A 15,699-nucleotide genomic window follows, 5' to 3' on the forward strand; every position below is an offset into this window, starting at 1 on the left:
ATTAAATTTTGAATAATCTATTTATAACCAAAAAACGGTTGCCCACTTAAAAACATAATTGCTTTTGTTTAGAACTGGCGACTTCACCATTATATGAAATAAAATGTTATGTACATACACTGTAAAAAAATTCACTCAAATTTCTCTCAATAATGTATCAATTTATGTCCACACCCGATTGAGTCAAATTTTCGCTCTATTAGTACGAGTACAACTGAGTGAGACTATTGCATCAAAAGTGAGTGAGTTTTACTCAAATCCGAATTACTGCTAACTATCAATTGAGGGGCTATTCTGAGTATATGTATAAAACCAATTTAGAGTAGACTTTTTCTCTAATATGATTTAAATTTAACTATTATTCAGTCATTTTTTACTCAGATACTTTGTTTTTAATTAAAATTTTAATTAGGATATACAGTGTTGAAATTAATTCACTTCTTCGAGGGGCCTCCTCCTGTCCTGGCTGAGACCCGCCAGCTGAGACCCGCCACCGCCGGCTAAAACCTGTTCTCCTCACACTTTTCTGGGACATCTAACGGACCCTTTAACTGTGGTCGAGATCCTCCGAACCTTCATTGCTTTCACTGACACCGATTTTTTTACAGTACAATACCGTAGTTTTCTCCGTTTAATACAGCAAGGCGAAAAGAATTTCAACGAAAAAACAAAAGTAGTTTTCGTAAATGTCTCATACTAAATTGTGTGTATTGAGTTCAGTTCACTTCAATCAATTTTAAAAATAATTTTATTTAACTGTATCTGTAATCCTCTGAGTCTTAGGATTTTTAGTCGACAGTACCAATACTACCAATAGTGCGATGTTGGTTGCCTATACCTGACGGTCACGTGACTTGTAATCATTTATGAAGGCTTTAGGCCCTAGCAAGAGTCTAATTCCGTTTCGTATAAAATTAATTTTTTTTCAGTGTAGCTGCCCTCTGCACGGCTCATTACGCGAACCGGAAGCCTGCAGAGAGCAAAATAAATAGCGAGAGCGTCTGCCGACGGCTGGTCCGCTCCCAGCCGGTGCGTGTTCCGTCTCTGCATTGCTGGCGGCGGTGGCGGCATCGGGGCGGCGCCCTAAAATCTGCACTCGGCGCTTTCCGCATCATGACTCGCATTCGCAAACTGCCGCTCCGGATCAATGTGGAGCGCGTTTAACAAATGGACTCATTCGGAGTGGATGAAAAGTAGGGTAAAAGGACTGTGGCCGCGTCGTAAAAGGGGCGGGAAGGGGGGTGGACAGTGCGGGGTTTGAAAAATACGCGGCGGCGGTCTTGCCGTACGGCGGCTGCATTGGTAAATAAAAAATGACAGTTGGAACTGGTCCGGTTTGGGAGTCTACACTGGGAAAAATTTTTTTGCATTGAGAATAAAATCTATCCCTTAAATCATGACTTAAATCAGGTACAGTCCGTACGAAATTTGTCGAGATAGAAGACCCCTGTGTCACTGTCTTGGAATTAACCGCATTCGACACCTGAAGTAGAAAGGCATTGGCCGAAAATTTCAGGGCACGGCCCTGTCGTCCTAAATTGTTACAGTAGTTCCGATAACAGAACTTTATTGGCTTTTCTTGGAATTATATCTCAACAAATATCGTAGGGACTGTACATTTAATTGATATCAATCTCAACAAATTAGACTCAACAGAACTCTTTTTTGCATTAGAGATAAGAGATAAGTTAAGAGCATGTGTGTGATATTTACAATAATGACATCATTACCTTTTACATAATATTTATCTTTCGACTCGATATACAATGAACAGTTTCTCTTGAAATCATTAATATATACTTTCGGCTTTTTTTTTGAAGAAATTTGATCTACTTATAATTTTATGGACATCTGGTATTATATAATTTCAGAGTTAAAAAAAAGTTCTGAATCACCCATATTTAAATTTGTATAAAATAGTACTTTTTTATTTTTCCTAAATATTTTACATTTGTTTTCGGTAAGATACTCTAAGTAGTTCCTTGAAGTCAATATCCATGGAGTTAAATTGTGGAAACCTTGGTTTATTACAAGTAAAAGTTAAGTATGGTGTCCTATACATCATTAATCATTTTGTTCTATATGCCTTAGTTCGGTTCGAGACTCAGCTTTATGCATAATTACAATCAATAATGTTTCTCTTTGTCAACAAGAAAAATAAATGATTGATGTATACTGCAAATAAAATAGGACCTAATACCGAGCCTTGTGGTACACCATATTTCTTGCAATATTTCAAACCGGTAATCGACCACTCTCTCAAACACATGTACCTATTATTTTTTAACGGATATCAAATACCGGTACGGTCATATATTTCATTTCAATACCCTATATGGATATCAGCTTACCGCTAGATTTCTAATACACCAACTGGATGCTATTATAAATTTGTTACGTCGATTACGAAAATGAATTTGATATATCAACATGATAAATATCACACTTACGCATTGAATGAGATAAGAGATACGCCCGAACACGCCTTTGAAAAGTAGCAACTTAGTTTATTTGTAATCAACGACTTTAAGTAGATCATGACGTACGAATGTCCACAATGGTTAGACAATTATTGTAGAAAAATTAAATTCGAATTTAATAAAAAAACATGAATAACAAATTTAATCTGATTCAGTTTAAGCTTAGATCTTAATTACCTAGACGTAGAAGTAGAGAAAAAGGTTCTACCCTGTACAACGGGAGACATTAAACAAAATCCCCAAGAGTAACTTCGAAACACAAACTTTGTACTTGTAAAGTTTCAAGAGAAGGTCCAGGAGCGGCAACTTTGAGACAATAAAAAACATTTACTGGGTCTTAACGGTGAAAATATTCAGTTCGCTAATCGGACCGTCACACGAATCCGGAGTGAATTTAAATTTGTGCTAAGCAAGTCTCTCAAAATTCTCACTTGCCACGGGAAGAAAGCCAAAGACTTGCCAGAACTGTTTTTATATTCTCTCAAAAAATTCGTTGAGGTTTTTAGGACTGTTATGTCGTTGTTATGTATAGAGTTACAATGCACTTCGTTTGCCTTAGCTCTGTTGTTGTTCCTGGGCTAGGCTCTGTGGAGAATAATAAGAGCAGATATCTCTAGCTAATGTTAAGGAGGTGCAATGTTAAATATATACTGGACCGGCCATGAAAGCCCTAAAACCGCCACTGTTTAACTTTATTTGACTTAATTAAAAAAATAATAATCACGGAAAACTTTTCTACCCGTCACACCGATAACGCGGACGAATATTACAGCGAGGATTCCGCTTTCGGAAGCGATTTTATATTTTCAGCCGATGGCGATGCCGTAAAAACTCTCCGGGTCAAATCCGCATCCCCCTCTCTGAAAATTCAATCCATATCATTAAAGTCATTTTGTGAAAGCCGGTATTTATTTTCACGGGGTCCGTCAGCAGCTAACGCTCATTAAGCTCGCACCCTTTATCGATTCATCCCCGTGATCCTCCTTGTTCGACACGTCTAGTTAGGCAGCTGCTCTAGAACGACATTTTACCTGTTGTATAGGTCTCGTATATGTTCTAATTCATTTGATTAGATTAATACATATAATATTCATACATACAACATTTGTAACTTTTTTGCTCAATTTAAGAATCTTGAAGATGTCTCCGTAAAGATACGAGACGTCGATATTCGGTGAAAAAAGTGTTTCTTTATCTATTATAGAAGCACATATGAATTCGTATATTATATTGAAAAATGCGGAACGCTACACTTACCGTGTTATAAAATCATTGCTGTCAATGCAAAGAAAAATATAAATAAATGAATGAATAAAACCGAGTTTTACCCAATATGCATAAATATATGCCAACGGTTGCAACAGAAACTTGGCAACGGCGTACGAGCATGCCGAGTTTATTATTTGTAAGTTGGCAGTCCTTGTCATGAGGAAAGAAACTGCTGAAGAGAAGATTGTGGAGCCAGAACCTCCGCACACCGTTCGAAGGCATCAACTAATCGACATGGAGTACATGAAGCACTGCTCTTTTTGCAAAGAACTTTTACGTATTTCGCGTGGGAAAGTTTAAATATGATTTAGTTACTTGCATAAGTAGCATACTACTATGATGCACTTCTATGAATACAAATATTTCTTATAAGACAAGGATTTAAAGCGGTATATGAAAGTTTAATACAATTTGATATATGTTATATTTTACTGTGGGACGGTGTTATTGCAGCAAAAACTATTCTAAAAGATATACTGAAATTATGGAAATGTTAATTTTAAAATAAAAAATTATATTAAAAATGTCATAATTTATTGAAATGCATAAGATCGTTATATGCGCTGTGATGAAAAGTATAAACCTATATTAAATATTCAAGTTTTTGGCATTATTTAAAAAACAAAAGCAAATCGATGAATAATTCGATAAAAATTCAAAGCTAATTTCTTTGTGTTAATTTTTTTTACATATAACAAAAATTTAATTTATTATTTGTGTTTACACATCTAGACTTCGTCGGGAAATCCCACATTCTCTTGGAATAACGAATGCAGATTTTTTTCACGCATCACTTGAATTTACTTTTTTATATGAAGTGATGAAAGCAAGATCTCATCTAATAATGACGGTATGTTTCTATAGTGTGCATTTTAATAATAATTTGAGCCATAAATTTAATTAGTAACATCCGCTAAGTATTAACCGAAGCTAGTGGAAATAAACATAAATTTTCAATAAATCTTCCGTTATCACATTTAATAATTTGTAAAGCTTATTGTAACGGAGCATTTTCATAGTCTGACCAGATTTATACGGAAGAACATTTATTTAAATAGAAATATAGTATGCATTAAATTACGAAAAACTTACAGGGTCTGTTCAAAAAATAACCGAACTTTTTGAATTTCCCTCTCTAATGGATATATTTTGTGATAAGCGGTTGGCAGCATTGCGTTGATATTAAACTTGAGCTGTGTTTATCAGTTAGTTATTATTTACATTTATTAAATGCATTTTCTAAAAATAAAAAAATGTAAACAAATTTATCACCGCAGTGGGGTCCAACACTTAATTAGGTCATTTAAATATTATTACTGACAAAAATTGTACGTATGTACTATTACAACTGATTATTCCGCATTATAAACAACATTTTCCCTTATATTCTTCGAAATATTTTTGAAATTTCCTGGCGCTCCTATCGAAGTTGATAACTGTCCAAAGGTAACATTAATTTATAGACGTAGGTATGCAAGGACAACAAGATATTTTTAAGAGCAAATAGCTATTTGTGTTGTACTTATATTTATTAAATATACTTATACTTAAAAAAAAATCATGAAAAATAATTAACGCACGGCACGACACAAGGAACAGTAATTAATAAATATTGATATTCATTAAAATAGTACACATTATAAAAATTATCTCACGCCAGCAATTATTATGCCTTTCGAAGTTATAAATACCGTATTATTAGCACCAATATAACCTTATCAAAGAATAAATGTTTAATTTGGCGGCATTTCAGAAGTAAACAGAGTACTGCGAAGGAATTAACAAGTTCTGTTTCAGCCGGTGATCGGGGCAGCGCACCTCAAACAAATGAAGTCGTCGAAAAGGCGTAAATATAAGAATGATTTTAGGGAGTTTGGACTTTACACAGCGTAAAAATGATGTGGTTTAGTCTAGAAATTGATGATATAGAAGCTAGCTCCGGATGTTTTAGCTAAAAAAAATAATCAAGAATGAAAGTTTAAGAACCGCTGTTGTAATGCAAATTACAAATTATTCTAGCAGAACCCTTTCCCTTATATGGTAATAGCTGTTTTACATTGACAATTTATTCATCAATTAATTCATGAAGTCGCTTCATCAAGAAATTGGACAAGTGTAATGCACCAAATCTGCTATCAAATAACTTCATGAATTTATTCTCTTACTTAGACGCTATCTTAGAGAGCTGAAATCGTGATTTTTTTCAAAAACAACAGATTATCTCAAAAACGGTAAGTTTTAAACACCATGTACATTTAATAAACTCTACCTAATATTAACCAAGGAACTCAAAAATGTAATAATATACAGGGTGTTCCATTTAAAATAATAAAGTTATGTAGCACCCACGCGAAATGTTCTGAAAATATCTAAAGTAATTCCACTTTTTAAGAAAGGAAATCCAGAGTTAATTGAAAATTATCGACCAATAGCTTTATTATCTGTTTTTTCCAAGATTATAGAAAAAGTTATTAGTAAAAGGATAATACATTTTTTAGAAGTAAATAATCTAATATCTGAAAATCAGCACGGATTTAGAAGAAATAAGTCTACTATTACAGCATTATTAAATATTCTTGATATCATATATAAAAAATTAGATGCAAATGATAAAATTCTAGCTTTATTTGTGGACTTGTCAAAAGCGTTTGATTGTGTCAATCATTCATTGCTTCTGAATAAAATCGAACGATATGGCATTAGAGGACTGTGTCACGACTTATTGAGGGACTTTTTAACAAACAGGGAACAATTTGTTCAATTTCTTGGTGTAAACTCAAAACAGTTACCAGTAACAACAGGTGTTCCACAAGGGAGTGTATTAGGACCTTTACTATTTTTGTTATACTGCAATGACTTGGAAAATTATATATCAACCTCTTATACTGCATTTGCGGATGACATAACAATGTTAGCTTGCCATAGACAACAAACAGATATGACAACATTGACAAATGTAAATCTTAGAAACATACAAGCATATTTTCAAATGAATCGTCTTGTGATGAATCAAGAAAAAACTTATATATTACAATTCCACCCTTCACCTTCTAATTATACAAGTAGTCCTTTGGTATCATTGAATAGGAAATCTATCGAACAGGTGACTTGTTTTAAGCTTTTGGGTTTACATATAGACATGCAATTGTCATGGAAAAATCATGTTGATTATATATGTCAAAAATGTGCGGGTTTATGCTTTGCTCTAAGGAGGTTATACTACATTGCTGATCAAGATGCTACTAGAGTATTTTATCATTCAAATTTCGAATCAATAATTCGGTATGCAGTAATGTTTTGGGGCAACTCAACAGCTTCCAACAGAATATTTATATTACAAAAACGTGCCTTAAGAAATATGTTCGGATTAAGATATTCTGAATCGTGCAGATCTACTTTTGTGGCAAAAAAAGTATTAACACTGCCTTGTTTGTACGTGCTTGAAACTTTAAAATTTGTAAAACAAAACATTTCCAAATTTAATCTTCAAAATAAATTTCATGATTATCCCACAAGATATGGTACAAATTTACAATATGACTTGCATAGAAGAGAACTTTATAAGTCAAATCCATATTATATGGGTGCATTATTATATAATAAATTACCAGCATCTATCAAAAGCCAAAATTTTACTAGATTCATATTTTTAATAAAGAATATATTGCATCAAAATGCTTTCTATTCTGTGAGCAGCTACTTGGCATACAATTTTAAATAGTTTATTGGTTCTCTCTTTTATTGTTAATAATAACTATTGTAATATTCGTTTTTGTATGACATTTTAGTACTTTTGTATATGTTTCAATTGTATTATATTTCTATTAGTCTTTACTAGTTTGTATGTTTTGACGTGTCCTATATCCGATATTGTGATCTAGTGGACTAATAAATATTATTATTATTATTATTATTATTATTATAAATGGAACACCTTATGAAGGCCCACATGACTCCAGACCACTTTTATTAAAACCATTTTTTTAATAAATTTTACAGTTACAGAGTTACAGAAGAATCCCTCTGAGGTATATAACAATATTTCAACAAAAGGCAGGACAATTGAAAATGGTAAAGCTAATACAGATTCAGAAAATTTTTCTAAAAACTCATCAAATTATGTCAAACAATGTCCTCCAATACCAAAAATCTAGAAATTGTTAAATAATAAAATATTTCAAAGAAATATTTTGTATTCGTTTTATTATGATAACCCCACATTTTACTTGGGATTGTTTCAACAGGAAGAGAAAAAACTATATATGTATTACAATATGGTAAAAATATAAGAGCTAATAATGTTTTTTTTTAACTATGTAAACATTTGCCGAAAACTAATGAAGGTAAACCTAAAATTAGCCAAAATTTTCATTCTAGATTTTGTTACCGCTGTTAATTTAGATTTTAACTACTACCGACAACAACCGATAAAGTATTTTAATTAGATTGTTGGATAATTTTAAGAAAAACATTCTTTTAACAGGGACTGATAACATTTTTGACGTATGCGATATGTGGCCGGCGTTATCGTGTATCAGAATTTGTGTGAGAATTAAAAAAGATAAGGCATTTTATTTGTTCTTTTCCTAAACAAAAAGTGATACAATGATGCATACTCAACATAATATGTTTGATTGATTTTTAACACTGAAATTGATGTTTAAAATGTAATAATTAGAATTTTTTCAACAATTCCTTCTTCAAGTAATTAATGAAAACGGAAGCTCTGTGACGTCACACCGTTCGTTAGCTACTAGGCATTCTTGGGCGGGTCTCACATCATATCGGCCCTTTTTTCACGTAATAACTTAACTGAATAACGCCATTTTTGCTACAAACGACTATGCTATGTAAAATCACGTATAGGCGTAACTCGGCATTATCTGCAAAGAATACATATTCATTTATGAACGCATATAACGCCAGTTTGATGAGATCCACCCCGACACTTCGGCGGGATAAAATGAAATCCCGTAATTTTCATGCGACCTTTGGCGCTGTCAAATATTCCGCTCGGGCAGGTGGATACGAATTTTCCGTAATTCCCCGTATGGCCGGGGCACTTTGCTGGAACCGTTGGAAGGCGAACACAAAACAGGCCGCCCACGCAGCCACCTCGGCTTCTGAAAAGGAATCGCGAAGGATTTCAGGAAACCGGGAGAGATTTTATGTAGAGATTTACGGACGCACGTATACGTGGCGGAAAAAGAGGAATAAAGTTTTATTGCCTTGCGAGGCAGCGCCTATATTAGACGTTTTTTCGTTCGCGTACTACAAAGATGCCGAAACAAGTGCCGGAGGATTTAAATTGTTTAAATCTGAAAAGCCTGCTGAGTGGAAAAAGCAACAATTTATCTAACCAACATACATATTTTTAAATATACAAAAATTAAAGGACAAAAAAAAAACTAAATTTTGCAGAAAAATTTTTATCGCTTGCCACTTTTAAAAAAATTATAAGAAATCCACAGGAAAAATTTTTTTTCAAAATGTTTGCTTTCCTTTCAAAAGGTCCACGCGCATCAATAAATTTTTATAGGCAATCTCACCTGTCAGCTCTTTTGATTCATATCCTCTTTAATGAGAGCTGTTCAATTAAACCAAACTAAGGAAGTATAATCCTGTTATTTTTTGCCTAAATGTAATCAAATAGAACACAAAACAAGTAGTTAACTATAAAGTCTGTTTGATTATAGAGACCCCGAGTTATAACTCGGTTATCCATTTTTAGACACCTTGTAATTTTTAAATGGGACGTTATTTTCTTTATACTGACGTCACACTATAGATGAGTGGTGACAGCATCGATATTTTTTTAAATGGGACTGTATACATCTGTTTGCATGTTTTTTTTTTCTTTCCAACCATATGAAATTTGTGTCTTTCCATAACGAAATTTTTGAGAAAAAATGAGTAAACTTTAAGCCTTTGACTTTAGTTTGCGTTGTTCGCTTTCTAAATCATATCAAATAGAAGGCGCTGGAAAAACAATTTTGCATACCGCTAACTGTCACATGTCACATATCGGTTTGTTTATAATTGCTGTCACCTTTCAACTTATAACAAAATGATTCTAATGAATTAGTTGATATACTGCAGGTTTATTATGAATGTGGAAAAAACAGTGTAGCCACTACATTCAACAATTTCCTAATAGCTGTTTTACATTGACAATTTATTGATGAATTAATTCGCTTCATCAAGAAATTGGACTAGTGTAATGCACCAAATTTGCTGTCAAATAACTTCATGAATTTATTCATAAAGTTCTTGACGAATAATTAGAGCATGTTCTAATTTTCGTCAATTTCTTCGTGAAGTTCAGAAGTACCAACCCAACAGATTTCCAGCCTCAGATCAGTAATGACGTTATGTTATTGGAATATGTAAATAATTGTGTGGTGTCGTGCTAGTTTTGCATTGTTTTTACTGATTTGTTACTTACAAAAACTAATATTTATATAATATGTGTCAGAATGGTACCGCTGTTGTATCACTACAATTATGAGTGGAAAGGTGACATTTTTTAAATTTATTTGCTTCTTTGATCTCATTGGTAGAACTGATTCATACGTCAAAAAACTTGACAAAGTCTGTAGCAGTGTAAAACCATACTGTTTACCAATACTTAAATTCGTGAATTAATTCATGAAGAACAAAAAAATGTAAAATGAATACCTAGTGACGTTTAAAAGTACTGTTCAAACAATTGTCCATTTCTTTCGATACATAATTCGCATCTTCGAATTACACACAACTAACTGCATTTAATTTTAAGTTATGTGGAGTATTATTTATTGCGGTACTAATAATCATTTTTTTTATAATCAAACAGACTGTTTAATAATATACCAGACATTCAGTAATTAAATGGTTTAATTATTGACATTTATGACATGAATAATTTTTTTGTATGTAATTTATGTTTACGCATCAACTAAATTGTGCTGAAAAAATAATTAGTACCGACAAATGACACTTAATTTCTTAAATACACGGTATATATTTCACCATTCCAAATATATCCATTAATTTGCAAGACGCAACTGCCAATTTACAGTATTTTATTAAAACTGGCGTAGATTTAGATAATTAAATGGCTAATTTATTGTAAGAACCCATATTTTTTTTAAAAAAGTTGCATTAAATCCGAGCAATTTTCTACGAAAACCTAATCAAGTCAGCCTTGAAACTGTTATTTCCCATAATAAACGAATCTACAAGTTAATTAAAAATTAAGTGGGTATACAAAAAAAAAATAAAACAATCAATCAAATGCATTCCAATGAAGCAAGACAACATAAATATTCAGTAGCAGAAAATATATTTTTGTAAATTTTCTTTTTTTTTTGTATAATAGAGCCCGAGGTTTGGCATTGTTAAGCAACGTTGAGGCAAAGAGTGGATAACATTTTTCATAAAATAATATAGAAGGCGGTTTATATGCGACGATGCCAAAACTTAGTGTTATACAGCGTTGCCAGATTTTTTTTCGGGCAAAGCGGGATTTTTAAACTTTTTGAATAAAAAAGCGTAATTCTTTCGTCCAAACTGACTACTTAATATAAACGCTTCAGATCAATGAATTGAACAGACGCGTGATGAAGCGCTCCTGCAAACCTGCCTTAAGATACGCTATGCTATTCCTGTACAAAATAACCGCGTACAATACTGCCTGCCACATTCAAGGCTCACCTGATTAATTATTATTAAGTATCAAGTTTTTTTTGTTCCTGCAGGTCAGTGGGCATGTTATTTATATACTTATTCAATACAAGTATCTACGAAATTAAACAAGTACAAATGTAGAAAAACCCGAGTTAATCGTTATAATTTATAAATTATATTTTAACACGTTTGGCAATAATATGGGAATGTTAACATCGCAGTAGGTGTGCAAACAATTGCAATGGTGTGTCGCAGGCACCGGTTAAGGACGCCATGTTCATAATAAAGTAATTCACAATTCACAAGTGTATAATAGAAAAAAATATGCAAATCAGTCAGATCGGAATGGTTAACTTCTTCCTAACACAAACAACTGGTTATTTTAGAATTTAAATTGAAGTTTTTTTTATTAAAGTGGTTTTTTAGACAAACTCCGAATTTAACAATTTTTATTTCGTTCCAACTTTTGTTATATTCATAGTAATTAATCGATATGTTTTAATGTCACCGACATCACAATTATCAATTTTTTTTTATCAACATAATTAGCATTTCTTCTTGATACGAAAAACCGCTATCTTAATGTGCAGGATGTCTGAAAGTGTTGAATTGCGTACCCTCAGTTATTTTTTTTTTTTAACTAATTTAATCAGTTAAATCTTTAATTTTGATATACACGAAAAATATTTATTGTGAACATTTTGTCAATGAAATATGTATTGACTAAAATATTGTAAGTATTTCGTCAAATTCGCTTCATTTTAGGGTGATTGAACGCGAAATATAAAGATGAAAAGCTGGCGCAAGAAATTAATAATTAAAAATGCATAATCATAATATCAAGTGTGTTATTTTAGGTATTTCGACTTTTTTTCAATTTGGTATAACTATACACCCTGTGTTTTAAGAAACGCAGTGTACTTCGTGTATAGATAAAAATTGTGTAAGTTGATGCTCATCAAATATTTAAAACAAGTATGCTTCTTCAAAATGAAATAAACAAATACAAAAAAGTTAAAAAGTAATTCAGGAAAAATTTTAGAATCATTTCCACAAAAATACGTTTTTCCTTAGGACCTCCTAGAAACCGCAGATGTGCATGCTTGTAATAACAATATTTTTGTAAAATTTAAGAATTAAAACAATTATTCCTGTCACAAGTATGGTGTGCTATGCAGCTAGAACCCCCACCCCACGCTGTATACCTCTTTTCTATTATTGGTTTCTGAGTAATTATGAATATGAGTATTTTAATTTAATGTAGAAATTTTAAACGGGGTTTCTCTCTTGCTATAATGCAACCAATTTTGATAAAATATATATATATGTATAGGTATAGGCACATAAACTTGAGTTATAAAGCAAGAGTTATTTAAATATACAGGGTATTCTACAAGTTCAATAACAAACTTTGACAGATGGTAGCTGGATTAATTTCATTTCATTTTTTCTTGTATGAACATAGATCCGATTCGTTTTTGTTTAGAAGTTGCAAGTATTTTAATAAATATAATTTCATATTTCAATCAAAGTAGCCTGATAAATAAAAATGATGGTTGCTATAACAAAAATTATTATTTATGTCATTTTGTTTATTCATTTGACACTTAGTGGTAAAGTGCTATTTACAACTGAATAGTATGCAGATATTATCTTCGTATATGGGTATTCCGAGGGGTATTCCAATGGGAATGCCATAGAGGCAGCTCGAGAATGCCGACGAAGATACACAACTAGACATCACAGTCTTTAGTGCAACGTTTCGTAGACATCGAGAAGGTAAGCCCGCTTAAACATATTATGCAAAACATAATACTAATAAAATTTAGTTTTGTATTATATTGTTTAACAACCTATATAATTTAACAAATATGTAAAACTATTCAAATTTTATATTACTATTTTTTATATTTCATATACGATAAACAAGCGAGTAAACAAGGTACCTAGTAGAAACTAAATTTAATTTTAAAGTTAAGGAAAATGTAAAAATTTTTATAATAACTATGTTTTGATGCTGTTATCTGAAGAGGGGATAAAACCCGAAACGACCGTAATAAAAGTATTTATGGATGAAAAATACTTTTAAAAACTAATTAGGTATATTTCTTTTACCAGTAACCCAGGAAATAAATAATTTTCAAGAACTAAATAAATGGTCAAGAAATTATATATATTTAAGAAGTATGTTTTATATGTTAATATTAAAAATTGAAAATATGCATTAGTTGAGTAATTTCTAAGATATCGAATACCATTGCATCATTGCAAGTACCTACCCGATAGGTATCTAGGAAGTTATATCCACCTACTAGTAATCAATGCAATCAGTTATTTACCCAAAAACAAACGATTTTCTGCTTTTTCAACACCTACTCAAGATAGAGCCAGTTGGAATAGTATCTCCTCGATCCTTGTTGGCTTACCACACTATTTATTTATATTATAATTAGTTATAAAAGACTATAAACATAAAACATTTAGACGAAAGTGCACCTGTTGCAGCGCTGGAATATTCCCTACATTTAATTTTTTACTTAAACATAAAACGCGTCTAACAATTGCATCGACGCTAATAGAATCAATTCATTGTCGTCCAGAAAATCTAGGGCATTTAGGGATAACAGGATAACACCTAGGCATCCCGACGTCGACGGTGCATATAGGCTTGCAACCTGTTACCTACTCAAAACTATGTTTTGTTTTCATCGGGAGCTCTAAAATAAGATAATGGTGTACTAATTCTTATTTTTAGAACTGGCTCGCAGGAAGATACGTTTGTTTAAACGGTGCCCGAAGCGAGAGGTGAAAATACCGAGAGACAACAAGAAAGACGGACGTTAACGATAATTCCGTAAGGTCCGGGCGACACTTGCACCTCTAGAACGCTGTCAAAAACCCGTTGGAATGGGCCCCGATGTGGTGGTGTAAACATTTAAATAGACGCAGCCAAATCAGGAACAGTATGCAGCATGGCCTAGGCCGCCGACAACACCAGAGGCGTAATAGCGGCTGGACGGGTGGGCTCGGGCCCTGGGGGCCCGGCCCACGTCCCCGACATGTTACCACCACAATATAACCACTTTTCGCCGCGAAACTGTCACAATATCCGCGAAATCGATAGTCATGGCGCCTGGAAAATCAATCCTGCACACGGAGTGCGCGAACGTCCCAATACCCCAAATAAAAGCGAAACACATCACTGACCTTGTATCATACGTTGCGTGGTCGATTGCTTCTGGTTATTCGAAGACATTTCTTGATTTAATTTTGTACACTTTAAACTATAAACATCGGATTTTGGTCGCACAATTATACACTCACCGTTCACAAGCTATATTCTACTCAAGATGGAGCGGCGAGCGCGGCCCAGCCAGAGCTATCAGCTGTGCGCATCACCTTCGCGTCGAATCATTGCTGCGAGCGGTTCGCGGACACACGCGGTGCCTGGCGCTCTCTCGCGGTCGCAGTACGCACTCCTGCCGCAATTAGATATCGCTAAGCCGCTCGCGGGTCTCGCGATCATTCCATAAATGAATATTACTAGTGAGTGGGAGATGTCGCGAGCAACAGTGCAGCTAGAATAAAATATGAACCATGAGTATTTCAATTCTGCAGCAGTTCAGACCATTTCTGGCACCATTCTTTGAAATTTCTATATACCGTAGCGCACTTTCGACTTGCTCCACTTTCTATCTGAAAATCACTGATTTAAAAATAATAACTCAAAACCAGAAAATTGCGCAACTTTTATGTAGCTTTGTTTATAAACACCTTAGAAACGACAAAATCCAAACAACCAAGGCGACTTTGCAACATTTCGAATAATGTCAAACCATAAAGAACTGTGGGAACAGATAAAATGTTATCACCACGCAGCAGTTAAGTATAATTTACCAGTCTCGGACTCTATTGTCAGTTCTCGCTCCGCTCGGGCGCAAAATCGTCCTCGACTGGTAGATAATACTTACCTCCTTTATGGTGTAAATAACGATTGTTTCTCACTTTTAGACATTTGCCTGTTTTTAAAACTCAAATGACTTAATTTTTTAAACATTCATAACGCATTTCTTTGGGTGCTAAATACCAATTTTTATGATATTTTTCAAACCGCCATAATGGGTCTCCCATTTTAGATTTCATTATATTTACCTTATCACTATTTCACTCCATTTTGGGGATATTTAAGAGTTTTACTAAAAAATTACCTGCTAAATTGGTTTTTGGACTACATTCGAACTCATTGTCAGCATAAAAAAATATAAAATCTTTGTACTCAATA

The 15,699-nt window shown here is 33.2% G+C and overlaps 1 protein-coding gene across 5 annotated transcripts in view; it reads right to left on the bottom strand.

Moving 5' to 3' along the window:
• Nucleotides 1-14,781, bottom strand: part of LOC108908259 (serine/threonine-protein phosphatase 2B catalytic subunit 2-like) — a 147,600-nt gene extending 132,819 nt beyond the window's left edge. For all 5 annotated transcript variants that reach the window (XM_018712233.1, XM_018712232.1, XM_018712231.1 and 2 more), the window contains exon 1: nt 14,625-14,781. In XM_018712233.1, coding sequence (XP_018567749.1) covers nt 14,625-14,673 — 49 coding nt within the window. In that variant the 5' untranslated portion in view covers nt 14,674-14,781. The remainder of the gene's footprint in view (nt 1-14,624) is intronic.
• Between the last annotated feature and the right edge of the window lie 918 nt (nt 14,782-15,699).

Source organism: Anoplophora glabripennis, unplaced genomic scaffold (assembly GCF_000390285.2).
Source record: "Anoplophora glabripennis isolate ALB-LARVAE unplaced genomic scaffold, Agla_2.0 scaffold18, whole genome shotgun sequence".
NCBI classification, from domain to species: domain Eukaryota; kingdom Metazoa; phylum Arthropoda; class Insecta; order Coleoptera; family Cerambycidae; genus Anoplophora; species Anoplophora glabripennis.